Below are 19,666 nucleotides of genomic sequence, written 5' to 3'. Positions count from 1 at the left end.
CAGATGAAGAAGTTCTGTTAAAGTAGAGGATTTCATTGGCTTGCCGGCTCTGATTCAGGCTCTGATTCAGGCTCAGATTTAGGCTCAGATTTAGGCTCAGATTCAGGCTCAGATTTAGGCTCAGATTCAGGCTCAGATTCAGGCTCAGATTTAGGCTCAGATTCAGGCTCAGATTCAGCCCCTGACCTCCAGGGTCTCTGAATGCTGCTCCTAACATCTTGGACCTTTTCTTCTCGGGCCTCTGCAGGTCGTGGTGCTTCTGTCTTCACATCATCTGCATTCTCTTGGCGGTGGCGATGCCCGTCAAACCGAGGCATCTGCGCCTGAAAGAGCAGCAGAAGAGCCCCCAGGATCCGGTCCAGAAACCCCTGGAGGCTGCAGACAGCACCTACGCACAGAAAGAGAAGACCTCATGAGGCAGAGGTCTAAGAATAACCGTTTACATCATTTTTCCATGGACTTGTGTGAGAGGATGAGGAGCCAATCAGGCTCAGGGATGCTCCTGCTGATTTAGGTACAGAAACACAAAATGGCCAAAACGCGGTTTTATTTGGATCCGGGGAGGGGGGAGATGTAAATGAAGGCAGGTCCTGGGTTGTATTTTCTTTCAAAGGAAGCTCGACTCCCAGAACTGACTACTGGCAGATTCAGAAAACACAAAAACAAATCTGCCACATGAGAGAAATTCAAACAAAAAGTGAGTTTACATGGAGCAGCCTGAACTGCCTGAACTGTTTCTTTCTCAGAAACCTGGTATTAAAGAGAGGAAATTATGAAAAAATCACATTTTTGAAATGATATTAATACAACGGGATGACTAAATGAGTTGTTTGAGTAAAATCAACTTCATCAAAGTGTTGAAAGAAGTTCGTTTTGAAGAAAGTGCCAATGCTTGTTCCACTCAGTCACCTTAGTTGTACAAAAAAAAGGAACTGCTGCTTGGAAGAAGTTTGTCTCGATGTGTTTACATTTTTAGTTTTAGTTAAAGTTCTTGGTGTAATTTTAATCAAAACGTGGTCTGGTTTAAGAAAAGGGAAATAAACCAACAGAATAATTGAACGTTAGCTGAAACCGAGGTCAAACCCTGTAATGTGAACTGAGATGCTGCTCAAATCATGTTTCTCCTCCGTGAAAACGACAAGGATTGACTGTTTCTCAAGTATTGGTTTAGTTTTTAGAGTTTGAGGTGAAACACTTGAGAAAACATCAAATATGGTCTTAAAACTTCCACGGTTCCGTTCTTCTTTGTGTTTGATATTTGCAAACAAGGTTCTTGTGGTGAAACGTGATCATTTGGAAACAGATTCTTTATGGCAGAAAGTTGAATCCATCTTGGTTCGCTCTCTTTGTTTTATGTACATAGGCAGAAACAGTGTTTTCATCTAACAGGGGGATAAAAAACCAAAAGTCTGTATTTAGAGTTTGGAGCAGTTTAATGGTGACGTTAGACACAAAAAAAAAAGAAATCTCATCGTCCTCGAGCCTCCTTCTCCCTGCTCCAACAGAAGGTTCAGTATCTTCAGCTGTTTAACCGAATCAGCCAATGGTTTCGCTACAAACATTTGTTTTAGTTTGGGGAACTGATTCATGTGGAAACCAGTGATTTTATTTTGTTTTAATCTGATTTAAAGTTCTGCAGTGACAACTCTCAGACTCCAAATGGAAACTGGATAAAAGTTTAGGAAGGAAGCTGACGTGTTTCAGTGCAGGGGTCAAAGGTCACTCTGAGACAGCTTCGTTCCCTGGTCCTGTTATGCTCAACGATTCGTTCTGTTTGTCTGCAGTGTACCCGTTTTTTTTTTTTAAATCTTTGGTGTTACAAATAATCGGATTTAATCGTGATGTGTTGCTTACGGTCTTTCGCCACGTTTGCATCAGAATTCCCGTTTCGAGGCACAGCTCCGCTTTGATGACTCCTTTTTGTGTGAAATAAATACTAATAAATATAGAAGCGCTCTAAGATTTACTGCTTTTTTCAACATGTCTTTGTTCACGGTGGCAGCCGAGCTGAACACGTCCCAGACTGACCTCTGACCTCTGACCTCTCTAGCTTCGAATGGTCGTGTGAAGTATTCAGGCTAGTTTTTAGTCTCACAGGTGATCACGGTTATCCAGAAGGGATTTAAATCTGCAGCTAACATCTCTACAAGCTGTAAATGTTATTTTTACACAAAGTTGAATTAATTTCTCTCGACTGCTGTCAGTATTTTGTGGCTCGTTGAGCCCAGTGTTGTACCTCCCATCAGTAACTGCCTGTGTTTTTTAGTCCTTTTTTTTTCTAAATCAGGAAAGCATATTTCTAAATATAGGTGTATGTTTTACTAATTCCACATTTGTATTTCTAGTGTTTAGTTTCTCTCATGACTCCTGGTTTAAAATGTGAGAAATTCTTTTATGTGACTCAACAATGGGCAACCATCACGTATCTGTAGGTTTGATAAATGTTTGTTTGGACTACATGTTTAGTTTTGTTTGTTTTTTTGTAAATGTTGTGAATAAATGTTGGATTTTTTTAACACTTTATATGAATGTGTAAAAGATTCAGTTATTTTTGTTGTTATTAGAGCCTGAGGTCATCCTGTGAATGTAGACATGTTATTAGGACACAAAGAAATAAATAAAATCAACCTGATATGAACAGGATCAGGCTGGTAGGAGACAGAAATATGGCGAGGAGAACAGGTTTCGATAAGAATATCAAGGTCACTGCTTGTTGATCTAGTAATAATCTTTACACTTAATAATCACTTAAAAACAAACCACAGTTTGGTAGATTTATTGTTGTATGTCCAGCCCTGGTTGTGGTGATAGACTGATAATTCCTGATAAGACTCCACTCAGATCTGAACTTTAAACTCCATTAAACAGATTCTGACGCCCGGCACGGATCACCAGTCAGGATCTCAGATATAACTCAGTAATGTTTCAGTGTTTGTGATTAAATACTTTCAAAACATTACTCAGTTTAATTAATGAGTGTTTATACCTGAGCACAAAACATTTAGAGTTAATATTTTAGTTTGCTGAGTTATTTATGTCTTTATTTAAATGTAAATACAAATTAAAATTGCCCAATGCCTTGCTGCTAGTCTTTATTCCCATCAGGGTCAGAGTCTGCTGGTTAACTTAAAACTGACATTTTAAATATTTGTACACAAACTTGGCTTTGATCATATTTTTTTACTCAAAGAAGAAAGGTTAAGGGTTATGATTAAAGTTATTTGATTAAAGTTATTTTAAAAATGACAGTTGAAGGTGTATATTTAAAATATTAGGTTAGTAAGTCATAGAGGTGAAGAATAACAAAGACGGGCTTGTTTTCTTTTTCACAGGAAGCAACCTTCGCAGACGCTTTTATTTTGAAGGCGGTGGGCGGAAATGCTGTGCTCTGATTGGCTAACTTGACGCAGAGGCGGGCTGTGATTGGCTGCCTGCGCTGTTGTCTTCTCGCTTGTTGTTCTGATCAAGATGGCCGCTGTTGTCGGGGATGGGGAATAACCGAAGCCTTTCATCCCAACACAGGCAGAGGAAAAGCGCTAAACCCGCCCAGCTGCGGACACCGAAACCCGTCCGGACCCGAACCCGGACCGCTTAAACGGAAACTAATTCTTCCTGGAAGGTAAATTCAGCTGCTTTCACTCGTCTGACCGCCAGCATCCTTCCCTGTCATCGATTAATTATTCATTATCGATCGACACTTGTCGAGTCTGTCGGAATGAGTCGGTTTCTCGGTAACATGTCGGTGTTTTTCTCGGTTATAACCGGTGAAAACACGGATTAAATGAATTATTAGTTTGAATGTGCTGGGGGTGAAGGACTGAAAGTGTCCGACAGGATGAAGGTTATTCCGGTTCCAGCTGTCAGAAACCTTAAATTCTGCTCAAAAAGCAGCTCAAATTATTCAATTTATTATTATTAATGTTAACACGGCTGGCTGTGGTCGAGTCAGTTTAAATAAATCGTGTCTTTTGACTGTTTGTGTAGTGGTTTTAAATAATAACCCATAATAAAATATAAACTGTACAGGTTATTATTTAAAACTATAAAACAACAGAAGAATGAGAACAGAAGAAACTAGTGATAAAACTGCATAAATGATCCGTTTCTCTGATTTTCTTTAGTTTTTCTGTTTTATAAGTTTGTGTTTGATTAAAATGAATATATTAATAACACTTCTTCCAAATTTCAAATAAGAATCCTCTGATTTAGAGGATTTATTATCAGAATCCCAGAGAAGGTTTGAATCCAAAGATATAAAACAAAGTTATATTAATTCAGGCAGGTAAATGTTGATCTTGGATCAGAATCAGTTTGTCCTCCATCTTTGCTGCTGCTGTTGTTTCTCCTCCAATCAGCTCAGCTGTTTGATGCTCCTGACCATCATCCTCCTCTTCATCACATCCCAGAAGGTTTCAGGGAGGTTCAGGTCTGGAGACTGGGCCGGTCCTGACAGGACCTGGATCTGCTGGTCCTTTATCAGCACCAGAACCTCCCTGGGTCCCTCTGCCAGGAGAACCTCAGGGCTCCATCGGTGGTTGTTTCTTTGATTTCAGCTCCTGCTGCAGGAGGCTGTTGTCATGACGACCCCAGCCGAGGGTTTTATACCTGAGGTCTGGTTCAGGTGATCACCTGATCAGTGCCTCGTTAAGCAGAATGAGGTGTTTGTGTTGGAATGCAACACATCAGAGGAGGAGTGGTGTTTCAGGAAGCATCGACCTGCTGCCATCAGGGAACGCTCTGACCATGGGGGTGGGGGAACTTGGTCCTGGTCCTGGTCCTGGTCCTGGTCTGGATCAAACCTGTCTGCCTTTCTAAATAAATCATTTCCTGAGCTCCGTCAGGAGGCTGAGCTGTCTGAAGAAAAGAACGTGACCGGTGCTGACGGCTTCATCTGAATCAAACAGGAACTCTTCCCCCCACATCAGTATTCATCAGCATCTCCACGCTCCCTATGTGGAGGCTGTTGTCATGGCGACGGCTGCACATCCCTTTGGCTGTGTTTGTGGCGGTAAAATGGTGCCCCGGCCTCTTTCAGCTTTTATCAGCAGCCGGCAGAAGCAGCAGGCTGATCTCAGGTCAGTTCAGACGACTGAAGTCTGCAGCAGACGGCTTATCTCCGCTGGACGTGAATGTCTCACAGGTTGAGACAGGCTCCGCCCACCGCTCAGGGACAGGTGTGACAGGGTGGAGCCCCCTGGAGGCTGCAGGGGTCGTTACAGGCTGCATCTGTTTGACTCGGAGCTCTTTCTGCTGCTGCAGACATTTTCATCATCATTTAATTATATCAAATAAACCAGCTGGTTGATCCTGTGACACAAATAAAACAATAAAGACAGAAATACGAAGATGTATTTGATAATTTATCTATTTCTGTAAATTCTTTTGGAAATTTGGAAGGTCATATTTGTCAACATACGGTTTGTCAAAAGAGAACGTTCTGCAGGAACAAGCAGGAGAACGTTCTTCAGACTCGTATCCTCTGTGGTCAGCAGGGGGCGCCGTGACAAACCGCAGACATGGACACCACCACGTCCATCAAGATGACCACGCTGGCGATCCAGAACCTGTTCAGCTACGTGGAGGAGGAGAACCTGGCCGCGCTCCGGGCTCACCTGGACCGCTTCAAGGAGGTGGACGGACGCAGCGACGTACGGCAACAAACCGCTTCTTTTATTTCTGTGTTTGAGCAGAACGCTATCAGCAGCTCTTCCTGCGTTCTCCGTTTATTTCTCTTTTTGTTGATGCTTTTATTTGATGTTTCTCAAGTTTATTCTAACAAACGTTCTGCTCTAAACTGAGTTAAATATTCAGTGTTTTATGTTCTCTGTTTCCACCCTTATTATTTTAATTTAACACTTATCCTTTTTGTCTTGTCAACACGTCATGCAATGATTTCTTGTTGAGTTGAATTTATTTGAATCCTGTGTTGTTTGTTTGTTTATTTCCCGTGCACAGAACGGTCAGACGCCTCTGATGCTGGCGGCGGAGCAGGGCAGCATGGAGATCGTCCAGGAGCTCATCAGGAGGGGCGCCAACGTCAACCTGGACGACGTGGTGAGCGCGCCGCCGTGTCCTCGGGAGACATCTTGTTTGTTTGTTTGTGTGAAACTGAACTTCTTTAAACAAAGAGACTCAATAATAAACGACCCCCTCCCCCCACCCCTTGCTACGAGACGGGCAGGCCGAGTGGCTCCTGTTTCCATGGTGACGCAGGTTCTCCGTGTGTGCGTCCTGTTTCCGCAGTAACGCAGCCTCTCTGTGTTTCAGGACTGCTGGTCGGCCCTGATCTCCGCAGCTAAAGAGGGTCACGTGGAGGTGGTGAAGGAGCTGCTGGAGAACAGCGCCTACATCGAGCACAGAGACATGGTGGGAGCAAAGACTCATGGGAAATGTAGTCTGCAGATTATACTGTTGCCGCTGTTTGTGTTTCATTCAGGTGTGCTGATTGTTGTTGTTGTTGTTGTTTGTGCGTCAGGGCGGCTGGACGGCTCTCATGTGGGCGTCCTACAAAGGTCGTGAGGAGGTGACCAAACTGCTGCTGGAGGAAGGAGGGAACCCCAACACCACCGGACAGGTAAACGCACTCAGCGAGGCTGGAAACACAAACAGGAAGACGCCTTGTTGTTCACCTCTGACCTCTGACCTCTGACCTCTTCCTGCCGGAGCAGTACAGCGTTTATCCGATCATCTGGGCGGCGGGTCGAGGACACTCTGAAATCGTCAAGCTGCTGCTGCATTACGGAGCCAAAGTCAACTGTTCAGATAAGGTGAACCGAACGAAACAAGCAAACAGGAACACATCACGACCCAAACAACCGATCAGTTAGAGCTCAGAGTCTGTGTTCGGGATGACTCTCAGCTACTAACATACCAAATTTGAGCTCAGTATCTCTAAAATGTACTGACCTTCAGCCTTCTGTGTGTTTTCTGAGGTTGATTAGCTGTGGCGGCCATCTTGAATCATGTTAATGCCGAAACCTAATCAGTTGTAGTTGAACATCCAGTGATTGCTTTCTGACAGTTTCAGTAGAATACATTCAGTGGTTCATCAGATATTTTGCTAACACACAGACAGGCAGTTGCATGATCGCCCGCCTTTCATGGCAACAAATAAAATAAACGTTTTGTGTGTTTGTGTGACAGTACGGCACCACGCCGCTGATCTGGGCGGCCAGGAAGGGTCACTACGACTGTGTGATGCACCTGCTGGAGAAAGGAGCCGACGTCGACCAGGAGGGGGCGGTACGACCCAGAGCGCCGCCGCGTGACAACATGACCTGCTGAGGGCAGGGAGGATGAATAACGTCCTGTTCTGCTCTCCCGTCCCTCAGAACTCCATGACGGCGCTGATCGTGGCGGTGAGGGGCGGGTACTCCACGGTGGTGAAGGAGCTGCTGAAGAGGAACCCCAACGTCAACATGACCGACAAGGACGGAAACACGGCGCTGATGATCGCCGCCAAGGAGGGCCACACCGAGATCGTCCAGGACCTGCTGGACGCGGGGACGTACGTCAACATCCCCGACCGGGTGAGACGCCGCCGCCGCCTCAGTCTGTCCAGCAGGGGGCGCCACTGCTGCTGCAGGGAGCTTTAACAGCTGCTGTGTGTTTCAGAGCGGAGACACGGTGCTGATCGGAGCCGTGAGGGGCGGCCACGTGGAGATCGTCAGAGCTCTGCTGCACAAATACGCCGACATCGACATCAGAGGACAGGTGAGTTCAGGGGGCGGGGCCAGGAATGAGTCTCCGGTCTGTTTCCAGGTGATGTTTTGGGTTTCTGCAGAAGCTGACGATCTGCGGCTTTGCAGGACAATAAAACGGCTCTTTATTGGGCCGTGGAAAAAGGAAACGCCACCATGGTGAGGGACATCCTGCAGTGTAACCCCGACACGGAGACCTGCACCAAGGTGAGCTGATCAGCCAGAACATTATGACCATCTGCTGATTTCTTCATTTCCGAACGCCTAACCAGCTGACCTTTGACCTTGTCATCATTTGAGTCGTGTTCGATGGCGGCAGCAGCTGTTATCTGTCTTCATCTTTTCCGTTTCAGGACGGAGAGACGCCGCTGATCAAAGCGACGAAGATGAGGAACATTGAGATTGTGGAGCTGCTGCTCGATAAAGGAGCCAAAGTTTCTGCGGTGGACAAGGTGGGAACCTCCGAGGTCCGGCGCCGGCGTGTTTTATTCACCAAACGATAGTTTACCAAGTGCTCAAACTGTGGAGATACGTTTTCGAGAGAGAAACAAAAAGAAAAGTCTTCAGAATATTTGCTTTAACGACCCTAAAAACCAGAAACTGTTTTTGTTTCACTCAGCCCTCGTTCTGTCTTCCCAGAAAGGAGACACGCCGCTCCACATAGCCATCCGCGGTCGCAGTCGCCGCCTGGCCGAGCTCCTGCTCCGAAACCCCAAAGATGGCCGCCTGCTGTACCGACCCAACAAGGCCGGAGAGACGCCGTACAACATCGACTGCAGCCACCAGAAGAGCATCCTCACCCAGATCTTTGGAGCCCGTACGGTTTTATCTGCACAAACAGCTGTTAGACTTTTAGATTTCACATTTTAATTTCATTTGACTGAAATCTGACAAGAAAAAACAAGTTTTTATCGATAAAATGTTTTAGTTTTATCTGGCTGGCAAAGACAGAGTTGTGTTGTGTTAGTCGGCCGAGTTGTGAGGTGACGAAGAAGTGGAGGGAAGAGGAAGTGTCTTTAAATCAGATCTAGTTCCAGACCTTTGACCTGTTTGGTTTTCCTGTGTTGTAACGTCAGCTGATGTCTGACAGGAACACCTGAGCCTGAAACACCTGAGCGTTCAGCCAGCAGCAGCAGAGCAGCGGTTTGATTCAGGCCTGTCTGCGTGCAGCACCTGAGGTTCACCTGTCCTCTGACGTGTCCCTCCCCCTGCAGGTCACCTGTCCCCCACAGAGACGGACGGAGACATGTTGGGGTACGACCTGTACAGCTCCGCTCTGGCCGACATCCTGAGTGAACCCACCATGCAGCCCCCCATCTGCGTGGGTCTGTACGCGCAGTGGGGCAGCGGCAAGTCTTTCCTGCTCAAGAAGCTGGAGGGTGAGTCCGTACGCACGCACACACACACACACACACACACACACACACCTCGTGGACACCTGTTAACGCCTCCCCTCCTCCTCCTCAGATGAGATGAAGACGTTTGCCGGCCAGCAGATCGAGCCGTTGTTCCAGTTCTCCTGGCTCGTCGTCTTCCTGTCGCTGCTCTTCTGTGGCTCTGTCGCCATCGTCCTCGGCTTCACCGTCGACCCCAAACTCGCCATGGCGGTCTCCCTCAGCCTGCTGGCGCTGCTCTACCTGTTCTTTGGTGAGTCTGTTTCTGAGGCTCCTGAACGCTGACTCAGGTTTTAGCCGTTCATACATCAAACACGTTTGTGTAATCCACAGTGGTCGTGTACTTCGGCGGGCGTAGAGAGGGCGAGAACTGGACGTGGGCGTGGCTCCTCAGCACCCGTCTGGCTCGTCACATCGGCTATCTGGAGCTACTGCTGAGGCTGATGTTTGTCAACCCGCCAGAGCTGCCGGAGCAGAGCACCAAAGCTCTGCCTGTCAGGTACCTGCGCTGATCCTGAGGTAAAAACCAGGGAGGATCTCCTGGAACTGATGCCAAAATGGCTCCTCCCGCAGGTTCCTGTTCACAGACTACAACCGTCTGTCCAGCGTCGGAGGAGAGACATCGATGGCGGAGATGATCGCGACGCTGTCGGACGCCTGCGAGAGAGAGTTCGGCTTCCTCGCCACGCGTCTGTTCAGAGTGTTTAAAACCGAGGAGACTCAAGGTTATTCCTCTTTACTGCCCTGATTTGACGTGGAGTTCCTCAGGGCTCCATCCTGAGTCCTCCTGGATTCCTTGTTGTTTTTTGACTTTTTTATTTTTAGAAAACATGTTTCTCTTTCCTTTGCTTTGGAGACAAATGTAGACTGAGATCCTTTAGTTTTAGACCCTTAAAGAAACTAGAAGCTGAAATTAAAAATGTGTTAAAGTTAAAAACAAAAAGTAAAATTGTCAAGACAGAAGCAGAAATCTCCCTGTTTGATATAAAATATATATTTTAAGGTTAAATGAACTCAGAGCTGATTTAATCCTTAAATGACTTCCTTCCTGTTGTTTCCTGCAGGAAAGAGGAAGTGGAAGAGGACGTGCTGCCTGCCGTCCTTCATCCTCTTCGTCTTCGTCCTGGCCTGCCTGGTCACCGGCATGGCGCTGCTGGCCGTCTTCAAGGTGGACGGCGAGAACCAGACGGTGAACGCCGTCCTGATCGCCATCGGCAGCGTGGTGGGGCTGGCCGTGCTGCTGAACTGCAGGACCTGGTGGCAGGTCACCGACTCGGTGCTGAACTCGCAGAGGAAGAGGCTTCACGGCGCCGCCAACAAGATGCACAAGCTGAAGAGTGAGGGCTTCATGAAGGTGAGGGGGCGGGGCTTCATAGAGGAGCGTCCAGTAAAAGTTAATGTTTCTCATCTGTCTCTCTCGGTGTCCTCTTGTCCTGGTTTTGTCTCCCAGGTGTTGAAGCATGAGGTGGAGCTGATGGCGAGGATGGCGAAGACCATCGACAGCTTCACGCAGCATCAGACCCGGCTGGTGGTCGTCATCGACGGGCTGGACTCCTGCGAGCAGGACAAAGTTCTGCAGATGCTCGACACGGTGAGGACAGAAGTGTTGTTCCTTCAGCTGTTCACCAGGAGCGTTTTATTGTGAAAGGACAGGAAGCTGAAAACAGATGATGCCTCCTGCAGGTCCGAGTTTTGTTCTCCAAAGGCCCGTTCATCTCCATCTTCGCCAGCGACCCGCACATCATCATCAAAGCCATCAACCAGAACCTGAACAGCGTCCTCAGGGACTCCAACATCAACGGACACGACTACATGAGGAACATCGTCCACCTGCCCGTCTTCCTCAACAGCCGCGGGCTCTCCAGCGCCAAGAAGATGTGCGCCGCCGCGCCCGCCAACGGGGACGCCACCAACTCCGAAGGTAACCACGGCAACAGAGGCAGCCAAGTTTACTTTGTGGATTAACTTTAACATTCGATGTGTTTTTGTTCTTTTCAGCCGGGTGGCACGAAGAGCTGGACAGGAAACTCTCTCAGCACAGTTTGGGAGAATTAACGAAGTTCGGCAGCAAAACGACTCTGAACCGTCGGGTAAGAAGGACGCCGCGGCGGCGTGGGACGACCGGCGCAAACATCACGATAATCAGAGGAGCTGGTGGCAGAATTTAAAGAAAAATCACAGATTTTCTCTCATTAATGTCTCATAGTTCCATGAAAAACTTGGATATTCCGTCAGGGTTTGAAGTTATAAATTTAAAGGAAGAAAAACTGAGTTTTCTGTGATTAATTACAAACATTTATCAAAATAAATCTGACTTCTGAACTTGTAATTATTCATTTGCGACAAAAAAATCAAAACTTGCAGGATTTAAGATGTTTAATTTGTTAAATTATAAATATGTGATAAAAAAGTTAAATACAAAAATTTATACAACCTTTTGGCCAAACTGTAACAAATACAATCCTTTTTATTTTTGACTCTTTTTCTTTGTTTTATTTACATTTATAACAGTTTCAGTCTCATAAACTTTCCAACATAAATTATTTCAGGTAAATATTTGACATCAGTGCAGAATTTGTCTCAGACTTTAGCCCCGCCCACCAGCTCCTTTTACACACAGGCTGCTGATTGGCTGCAGGTTTTCAGTTCGCTCGTCCTCCCGTGGCTTACCTGTCTGTGGTCATGTGACCCGTGTTGTGTGGGACAGGACACATACCGGCGGCGCCAGGTGCAGCGCTCGGTGACCCGTCAGATGTCCTTCGACCTGACGAAGCTGATGGTGACGGAGGATTGGTTCAGTGACATCAGCCCGCAGTCCATGAGGCGGCTGCTGAACATCGTGTCCGTCACAGGTGAACTTTGACCTCCTGAGCTCCGGGTCCGACCGCGTTCTGTTTGCGTGGCCGTAGGTGATCCCGCCTCTTCCTGTCCGTGTGTCCAGGTCGTCTTCTGCGGGCCAATCAGATCAGCTTTAGCTGGGACCGCCTGGCGTCGTGGATCAACCTGACGGAGCAGTGGCCCTACAGGACGTCCTGGCTCATCCTGTTCCTGGAGGAGACGGATGGCGTCCCCGACCAGGCCAACCTCAAGTCCATCTACGAGAGGTCAGAGGTCACCTTCACTTCCTGGTCCCGGGCCCGGTCCGACAGCAGCTGATGTCCTTTTTTTCCTCAGAGTGTCCAAGAACATCCCGACCACGAAAGACGTGGAGCCGCTGCTGGAGATCGACGGAGACATCCGCAGCTTCGAGGTCTTCCTGTCCTCCCGGACGCCCGTCCTGACAGCCAGAGACATCCGGACCTTCCTGCCGTGCACGGTCAACCTGGACCCCAAACTCCGAGAGATCATCGCAGGTAAGTTCCACCTGGAGCAGGGCTTCAGGTTCATCAGGTGGCCAGATGTTTTCCTGTCTGTCTAACCAGCCCAGATGTGTTCATGTCCAACTAATCCAGATGTTCCTTGCCTGTCCATCCGAGCCAGATGTTTACCTGGATCTGTGGGTTTTAGATCTATGAATGTGGGCATTTTATATGATCCAGATGTTTTTCTCTCCAGATGTTTCAGGTCAAACTTTGCTTCGTTGTCAGGATTACCTCCTTCTGCTCCAGATGTCTGTTTTTGTCCAACTAATCCAGATGTTTCCAGCTGATTTGGATGTTTTCCTCTGCTCCAGATGTGCGAGCGGCCCGGGAGCAGATAAACATGGGCGGAGTCACGTACCCGACCATCCCGCTGCAGGAGGTGCAGCCCCGCCCCACCTCGGTCTACAGCCAGGTGTCGTCCACCTGCTCGCCGTCGGCCTCCTTCAGCGGGCCGTTCAATCCGCCGGCAGGGGGCGTGGTCTCCCCGCAGCCTCACAGCAGCTACTACAGCGGCATGGCCGGCCCGCAGCACCCCTTCTACAACAGGGTGAGTACAGGCCCCGCCCACCGGCAGAGCGATGACATCATCACCACATGACCTCCCAGTTCAGCTCCATCATTTTGATTTATTTTCATTTCTGTCTCTGAGTCTCTGCTGTCACATGCAATCAGCCAATCAGCTGATGGGCGGTCGTCCAATCGGCTCGCTCCGATGTTCAGCTCCAGAAATGTGACCTTTGACCTGTTCTGAGGTTCTGAGGCAGCAGAGATTTACTCTTCGAGTTATTTTATGTTGACGTTCTTCCATGAACATTTTTTACTTTTTTTATTTCCCCCCCACCTCCACCTCCTCAGCCATATTTCCCCCACCATCTTTACCAGCTGCCCCGCCCCCTCGTGGCCTCCTTCCCGCCACACCTCCATCTCCGCCCGCCTCCTAAAACCTTCAGCAGAGACGCCGCCGCCGCCGTAAGTATGACGAGCTGCAGGAACCTGAGGGAAACTAATTTACAGTTAAAGGTTTGTTTCTGATGGTGATGGTTCCTGATGTTCATTTATTCATTAATTCAGTGAGTTAATATGATAAAGATCATATTTTACAATTATTTTAGGTTTCATTTTTAACTAATGGGACAACAAATATAAAAAACAGAAACATGAAAAAACATTTATCTGCTTTAAAAGTGAAGTAAACGTCTGACAAGGTGAGTAAATATTAAATGAGGTTTACAGAATTTAAATGTAAAAGTCAGAAAGTGTTTTTTGTCTTATTTGTTGGGTTTTGTTCAGTTTTTTAATTGATTATAAAAACAAATCAAAACTTCACTGTTTGATTTTAAAAAGGTGATTTTTCTCCAGAACACAGAAGAGTTATTTCTCTCCGTTTCTTCTTCTGTGGTTGTTGGAGCAGCAGCTGCTGATGTTTGTTTATCACTTCCTGTTTGTCTCATCTGTCTCACCTGTTGTCCTGATGTTCTCATCCTCCGTCTGTCTGTCTGTCTGTCTGCAGTCTAAGAACTCGTCTTTAAAAAGGAAGCAGGTACTGAACGTTCCCCTCACTTTTCACTTTCCCTCCTCATGTCGCAGCAAACCTGAAGGTTTCAGCTTCAAACCAGGTTTATCAGAGGAGTAAAAGACTAAACTCACCACAGCCGGGCTTTACGTCATGTGACGAGGGTTAAGCCCCGCCCCCGGCTCAGCTCCGGTTTATTTTTAATTCTTACCTGAATAAATAAAGCTGCTGATCACTTAATTTAGTTATAGACACATTTTTTCTTTATTTTCTCTGCGGCGCTGATAAAGACGCCAACAGAGCAGAAAATAAAACTCACGCTTGCTTTAAGGAACGTTAGAAACAAAATGAAAAACCAGAGAGTTACTAAAACTCTGATCAAGTTCAAACAATAAGAACAATCAGTACCTTTAAATATAGAAGTTAAAAGCTAAAATGAACAAAGCAGTAGCTAAAAGCTAAGATTGAAGCCGGTTTGTTCTGCGTTCAGTTCAACGAGTCCAGATGTTGTAATTAAAGATAAATATAGTTGTCATGAAGTGTGAAACTGAAAGCTCTAGCTTTAATGAGCTGAAGACTAACCTGACTAATTAAATCAGCTGTTTGCTGTGGACATCACCAAACACTACATCTCCCAGCATGCACCTTGCCTGGACAGCCTGTAGCTTTCTGTTCTCACTCTGGATCCTAACGTTACTGAGCAGAAAGGGGTTAACTGGTAACCACCAACTAGTTATTAGTCCTAGTTCTGTTTCTCTTTTCTGCTCTGTAAAAACTCCCCCCCCTCACCCCCCGTCTGTGAAACTACCACCTGCTTTATTTTATTTCCAAAAAAACACAACCCACAGCCACAGAAATGGCCATAACTCTGCCAGTTTTACAGAACTTGAGTTAAACTTGGTGTGGTAGTCGCTGAGAGTCATCCTCAACATTTAAATCTCCTGCATGGAAGCGGCGGGCGATATGCATTCCTCAGGAATGTTGGACTCTTATTGCTTCTGGTTTAGTTAAACACGTCTGTCTGATATCACTGAGCACCGAAGTAAAACCTTTTCCTGGATGTTCGCTCAGGGCTCCGCCTCCGTCGTGTCCGGCGCTCCCGCCATCCTCCTCAGCTCCATGACGACGGACGCCGTCTGTGAGCGCGTGCGGCAGATCGAAGGCATCGACCAGAGCATTATCGGGCAGTACACGGCCACCGTGAGGAAGGTGAGTGGAGCCGGTTCTCCTCGCCCGCCGCGACGCCAGGAACCTGAGGCTGAAGCAGTTTGTTCTGGTTCCAGGCCAACGTGAACGGCAGAGTTTTGTCTCAGTGCAACATCGACGAGCTGAAGAAGGAGATGAACATGAACTTCGGGGACTGGCAGCTCTTCAGGGCCATGGTCAGCTCAGAGACATCCAACGCATCAAACACGTTCCAGGTTCCAGGTTTGACCCGTCCTCTGGTTTCAGGTTCTGGAGATGCGCCACATTGAGAGCCAGGTGCTGCACGAGGAAACCGCCAGCGAGCAAGGCAGCGTTGTGGGTGGTCACATCGAGCCAGGAAGGCGAGCGATGGCTCCGCCCCTTGCCGGCGCTGCCAACACCGACGCGTCTCCGATGTACAGCTTCAACCTGAGCTTCGAGGAGCTGAGCGGCGTGGGACTGGACGAGTCGCAGCGCCACGGGAACGTTCCCTGGATGGTGAGTCGCCCTCGGACCCAACAGAACCGGCTGTCTGCGAGGAAGCGGTTGGTGTAAGGTGTCGTTGTGCCGTCTGTCCTCAGGGTGGCGCCCACCGAACCGCCAGCATGACGAGTCTGAACTCCCAGGAGTCCTCCAACGACATCGCCAAGCTGACGGACAAACAGCAGGCCGAGTACCGCAACGCCTACCAGGAGTACATTGCCCAGATGGCCCAGCTGGAGATGGGCGGGATCATGGAGAAGCCCGTCCAACCGCAGCCAGGACAGTTCATGACATCATCGTCCGAGGACAAAAGCAAAGATGAGCAAGATGGACGCAAGTCCTATAACAAGAGGAGTGGCACTAAGCCCGCCCCCGACGCCACTGACTTCACCTCCAACGGAGACGCGCTCGACCCGATTACCGAGGAGGACGAGAAGGGCGACCACGGGTCCTCCAAGTCCCTGCTGACCCGGAAACTGTCGGCGGAGAGAGGCGGGTTGTTCCAGGGCGCCGCCGACCTAAAGATGAAGGCGAGTGGCGGGCTGAGGTACCAGAAGCTGACCAGCGACGACGAGGAGTCCGAAGAGTCCGATAATCCTCCTCTGATGAAGAAGGGCGTCGACCCCAAACTTCCCGGCGGCTCACTGGCGCTGAAGGGGAAGGACTACCTGTCCGACAGCATGCTGGACAAGAAGGACTCCTCCGACTCGGGCGTCCGTTCCAACGAGAGCTCTCCCAACCACTCGCTGCAGGACGAGGAGGCGGATCTGTCGCAGTTAGAGCGAGCCAACCTGATTGAGCTGGGCGAGGAGAGCGCAGCCAGGAAGCGCGGCCTTCCCAGCAGCCTCAGCGGCCTGCAGGACCCGGCCGTGACCCGCATGTCCATCTGCTCCGAGGACCAGTGCAGCCTGCTGGCCAGCAGCCCCGAGGAGAGCTGGCCCTCCTCCAAGTCCTACAACCTGAACCGCACGCCCAGCAACGTCACGCTGAACAACAACACCAACGCCCAGCAGGGCACCCGGCCCCGCCCACCCACAGAGGGCTCCGCCTCCTCCAACCAAACCACCGGCGACGTCATCCTCCCCCCGAGCTCCACCACCAGGCCTGGCCCGAACAACGAGAACGTCCGGGTGGTCCACCTGAAGAGGGGCCTGAAGCCCGGAGACCCACCGGAGATCTGCACCGTGTCATCCGACACCGTCACCTTCGGCGAGGAGCGCGAGAGCATCCTGTGACGTCCCGACGACCAGGAGAGCCATCTGCACCGCCAAAACATTTCAACCAGATGGAAGTTTTGGTAGCTTGAAGCCTTTGGTTCTCGTCATCAGTTGCATGAGCTCAGCTGTAGTGAGTAGATCTGATGCATGTTGATGTCGTTGATGTGAAGTGGTTTATAAAACTCGTTAGATGTGAGCTGTTTGAAGTAGGACCCGGGGTTGGGCGAAAGGCTGAAGTTTTTCCATCGTCAGTCCAAGCAGCAGCAGGTGGACAGGTGGACAGGTGGACAGGTGGACAGGTGGACAGGCGGAGCAGGAACGCCGTCTGGAAACAGGCAAGAATAATCCAGTCACACATTAGGGATTTCTTTGTTTTAAACCAAGGAGCTACTTCAAGCTGACAATAAATACCTCAGATCTGAGTTAAAGTTAGCAGCTTTATCAGTCAGAACCCAACTTCATTAACCTTTAAACTTTAAACCTTTAAACCTTTAACCTTTAACCTTTAAACTTTAAACCTTTAAACCTTTTAAACCTTTTAAACGGTACGAGCCGCTCCAGGATGGAGCTCCGCCTTCCACAGATAACGTTAATATAAATAAAAGCTGTTAGTTTGTTTGTTTCTTCTGGCTACCGGGGTTTAACGGCGTCTTGGAGCTGATTGAATCCGCGGCTCAGCTTTATTCTGTCTGCTTCCTATAAAAAGATGTTATTATTAGATTAGTCTGTTGTCTGATAATTATCTGATGAATTAGACTAAACAGCAGTGACTTCCTCATTAAAGTCATCTGGGTCCTTGTTTCCAGTAGGAAGTCGTTTCAAGCTGCGCAGTTCGGCGTCTGACCTGTTCTTTATTTAAAAGGGAAAGTTTAACAAGCTAAAGTAAACATCTAACCTGCTGATGTTCGTCCGGCCGCCCAACCCTCGTAAAAAACAAGAGTTTGTGTCTAAATGTAGAAACTGAAGAGTTTAACGTTAAACCAGCTTCAGTCAGTATTAAAAGTCAAATCTGTGATCGTGAGCCGAGCCGGTGTTTGATGTCTGCAGACAGGAAGTAGTTTTAATCTGACGTCTCCAAACAGGAAGTATTTAATCTGTCTGTATTTGATGTCTCTAAACAGGAAGTAGTTTTATTCTCTCGGTGTTTGACGTCTCCAAACAGGAAGTAGTTTTAATCTGACGTCTCCAGACAGGAAGTAGTTTTAATCTGTCCGTGTTTGACGTTTCCAGACAGGAAGTAGTTTTAATCTGACGTCTCTAAACAGGAAGTAGTTTTATTCTCTCGGTGTTTGACGTCTCCAAACAGGAAGTAGTTTTAATCTGACGTCTCCAGACAGGAAGTAGTTTTAATCTGTCCGTGTTTGACGTTTCCAGACAGGAAGTAGTTTTAATCTGATGTCTCTAAACAGGAAGTAGTTTTATTCTCTCAGTGTTTGACGTCTCCAAACAGGAAGTAGTTTTATTCTGTCCGTGTTTGACGTTTCCAGACAGGAAGTAGTTTTTTTCTGTCCGTGTTTGATGTTTCTAAACAGGAAGTCGTTTTATTGTCTCGGTGTTAGTAGCTGTTATCAGATCTGGATTTTATTCTGAACATATTTCATGAAGATTAGAGCTGAAACTGTCTGAAGATAAACCTTCACAATAAAAGTGTCAACTCTAAACCCTGACCTTTGACCTCAGAAAACTCTGAAACCACCTGAAGTTTATTAAAGCAGCTCAGAGTTATTCATGTTCCCGGGTTACACAGCTTCAGGATAAAAAAACATCTTTTTAAAACGTTGCGGCCAAAACAATCTTTATAAAGCTGTGACATCATAGCTCCACCTCTAACCTACGACCTGAGGACGTCTTCTTCCTCCTTCTCTTCTTCTTCTTTCATTCACACCTTCAATTAATTATTTGAAACATCCTGATTGTGAAGCAACATGGCGGCGCCCGGAAACAGGAAGTCATGGCTCTGCTTTTATTCATAAATAAACGTATTTATTAATCAGACTCGTTCTGAAGTAGAAAATCACTACAGCTTTGTGATTTCTGTTAAACTCAAAATGATTTTTAGTTCCTTGAAATGAGGCTGACTTTAATCCTCTGAGAGGTCACAGTAATCTGACACTAAGTCTCCTTCAGAATAAAAGCCAGACTGATGAAGAAACAGGCTGTTAATTAAAATGTATTTATTAAAAACAGTGTTTTAAAGATGTTTGTGTTGATCTTGTGCACGAAAACGAAGAAATAAAACTGGATGTGATGCTGATCCCAGACTGGGTTTTTATTTATTTACTTTATTTTAGATTTACACAGAAAAATGTCCCGGATTCATGAAGTTTAGAGTCTTTATTCATCTGCTGCATTTTAAATTTGAACATATTTCTCTCTGTATTTAGTTTATTTGTTCTTTGTTTTCACATCTGAAGGATTTTTAAATATATTTTTTGTTTTATTAAACCAACCAGATTCATGAATTTGACTAAAATCTCTCCTGATGAAGGAAGTCTTGTTTTGTTTTTATTGTCGGCTGTAATAAGAATGTAACCTGACGCAGAAACAGAGAGGATCATGGGAGTTGTTGTCCAGCAGGTGGCGCTGCAGACCAGCTAACATCTGGGTGAGTCTCTAACAGCTGACAGATATTTAAAACACTTAAATTAAAGGCATGATGGGAAATGTAGGAAGTGAGCGCCGCGCCGCAGCTGGTTGAAATGTTTGATGATTGTTGGAGGCTGTGGAATAAAAACACGACCCGGTCTCTGTTTTAAAAACCTGTTTCAGATAAACGTGACGCCTGACGCCAACGTGCACGCCGTTTCCCTCC

General features: G+C 47.4%; 1 protein-coding gene across 8 annotated transcripts; it reads left to right on the top strand.

Moving 5' to 3' along the window:
- Nucleotides 1–3,433: 3,433 nt before the first annotated feature.
- Nucleotides 3,434–19,108, top strand: kidins220b (kinase D-interacting substrate 220b). Of its 8 annotated transcripts, none has more exons than XM_017439222.3 (30): nt 3,434–3,619; nt 5,493–5,648; nt 5,956–6,054; nt 6,268–6,366; nt 6,476–6,574; nt 6,669–6,767; nt 7,144–7,242; nt 7,332–7,529; nt 7,615–7,713; nt 7,809–7,907; nt 8,054–8,152; nt 8,340–8,517; nt 8,915–9,079; nt 9,168–9,347; nt 9,428–9,593; nt 9,668–9,819; nt 10,159–10,448; nt 10,545–10,685; nt 10,778–11,015; nt 11,093–11,184; nt 11,802–11,946; nt 12,036–12,198; nt 12,269–12,447; nt 12,768–13,003; nt 13,312–13,425; nt 13,967–13,996; nt 15,041–15,178; nt 15,253–15,351; nt 15,422–15,652; nt 15,736–16,872. In XM_017439222.3, the coding sequence occupies exons 2-30, from the start codon at nt 5,517–5,519 to the stop codon at nt 16,870–16,872; spliced, it is 5,196 nt and encodes a 1,731-aa protein (XP_017294711.1). In that variant the 5' UTR covers nt 3,434–3,619; nt 5,493–5,516. The 8 variants fall into 8 exon arrangements, with proteins under 8 accessions (XP_017294711.1, XP_017294712.1, XP_037837362.1 ...); XM_017439223.3 differs by having other exon boundaries at nt 5,490–5,648; XM_037981431.1 differs by lacking the exon at nt 13,312–13,425 and having other exon boundaries at nt 3,435–3,619; nt 15,736–19,108.
- Nucleotides 19,109–19,666: the final 558 nt, after the last annotated feature.

The sequence above is a fragment of the Kryptolebias marmoratus genome, linkage group LG19 (genome assembly GCF_001649575.2).
Source record: "Kryptolebias marmoratus isolate JLee-2015 linkage group LG19, ASM164957v2, whole genome shotgun sequence".
In the NCBI taxonomy this organism is placed as follows: Eukaryota; Metazoa; Chordata; class Actinopteri; order Cyprinodontiformes; family Rivulidae; genus Kryptolebias; species Kryptolebias marmoratus.
The sequence above is the reverse complement of the archived record's forward strand: the minus strand, read 5'-3'. Positions and strand labels throughout refer to the sequence as shown.

Excerpts from the sequence above, each read along its gene's own strand:
- kidins220b (XM_017439224.1), top strand. The coding sequence starts at position 5,517 with ATGGACACCACCACGTCCATCAAGATGACCACGCTGGCGATCCAGAAC. Across the intron at positions 6,055-6,267 it reads ACGTCAACCTGGACGACGTG|GACTGCTGGTCGGCCCTGAT; the intron begins GTGAGCGCGCCG and ends TCTGTGTTTCAG. Across the intron at positions 7,243-7,331 it reads ACGTCGACCAGGAGGGGGCG|AACTCCATGACGGCGCTGAT; the intron begins GTACGACCCAGA and ends CCCGTCCCTCAG.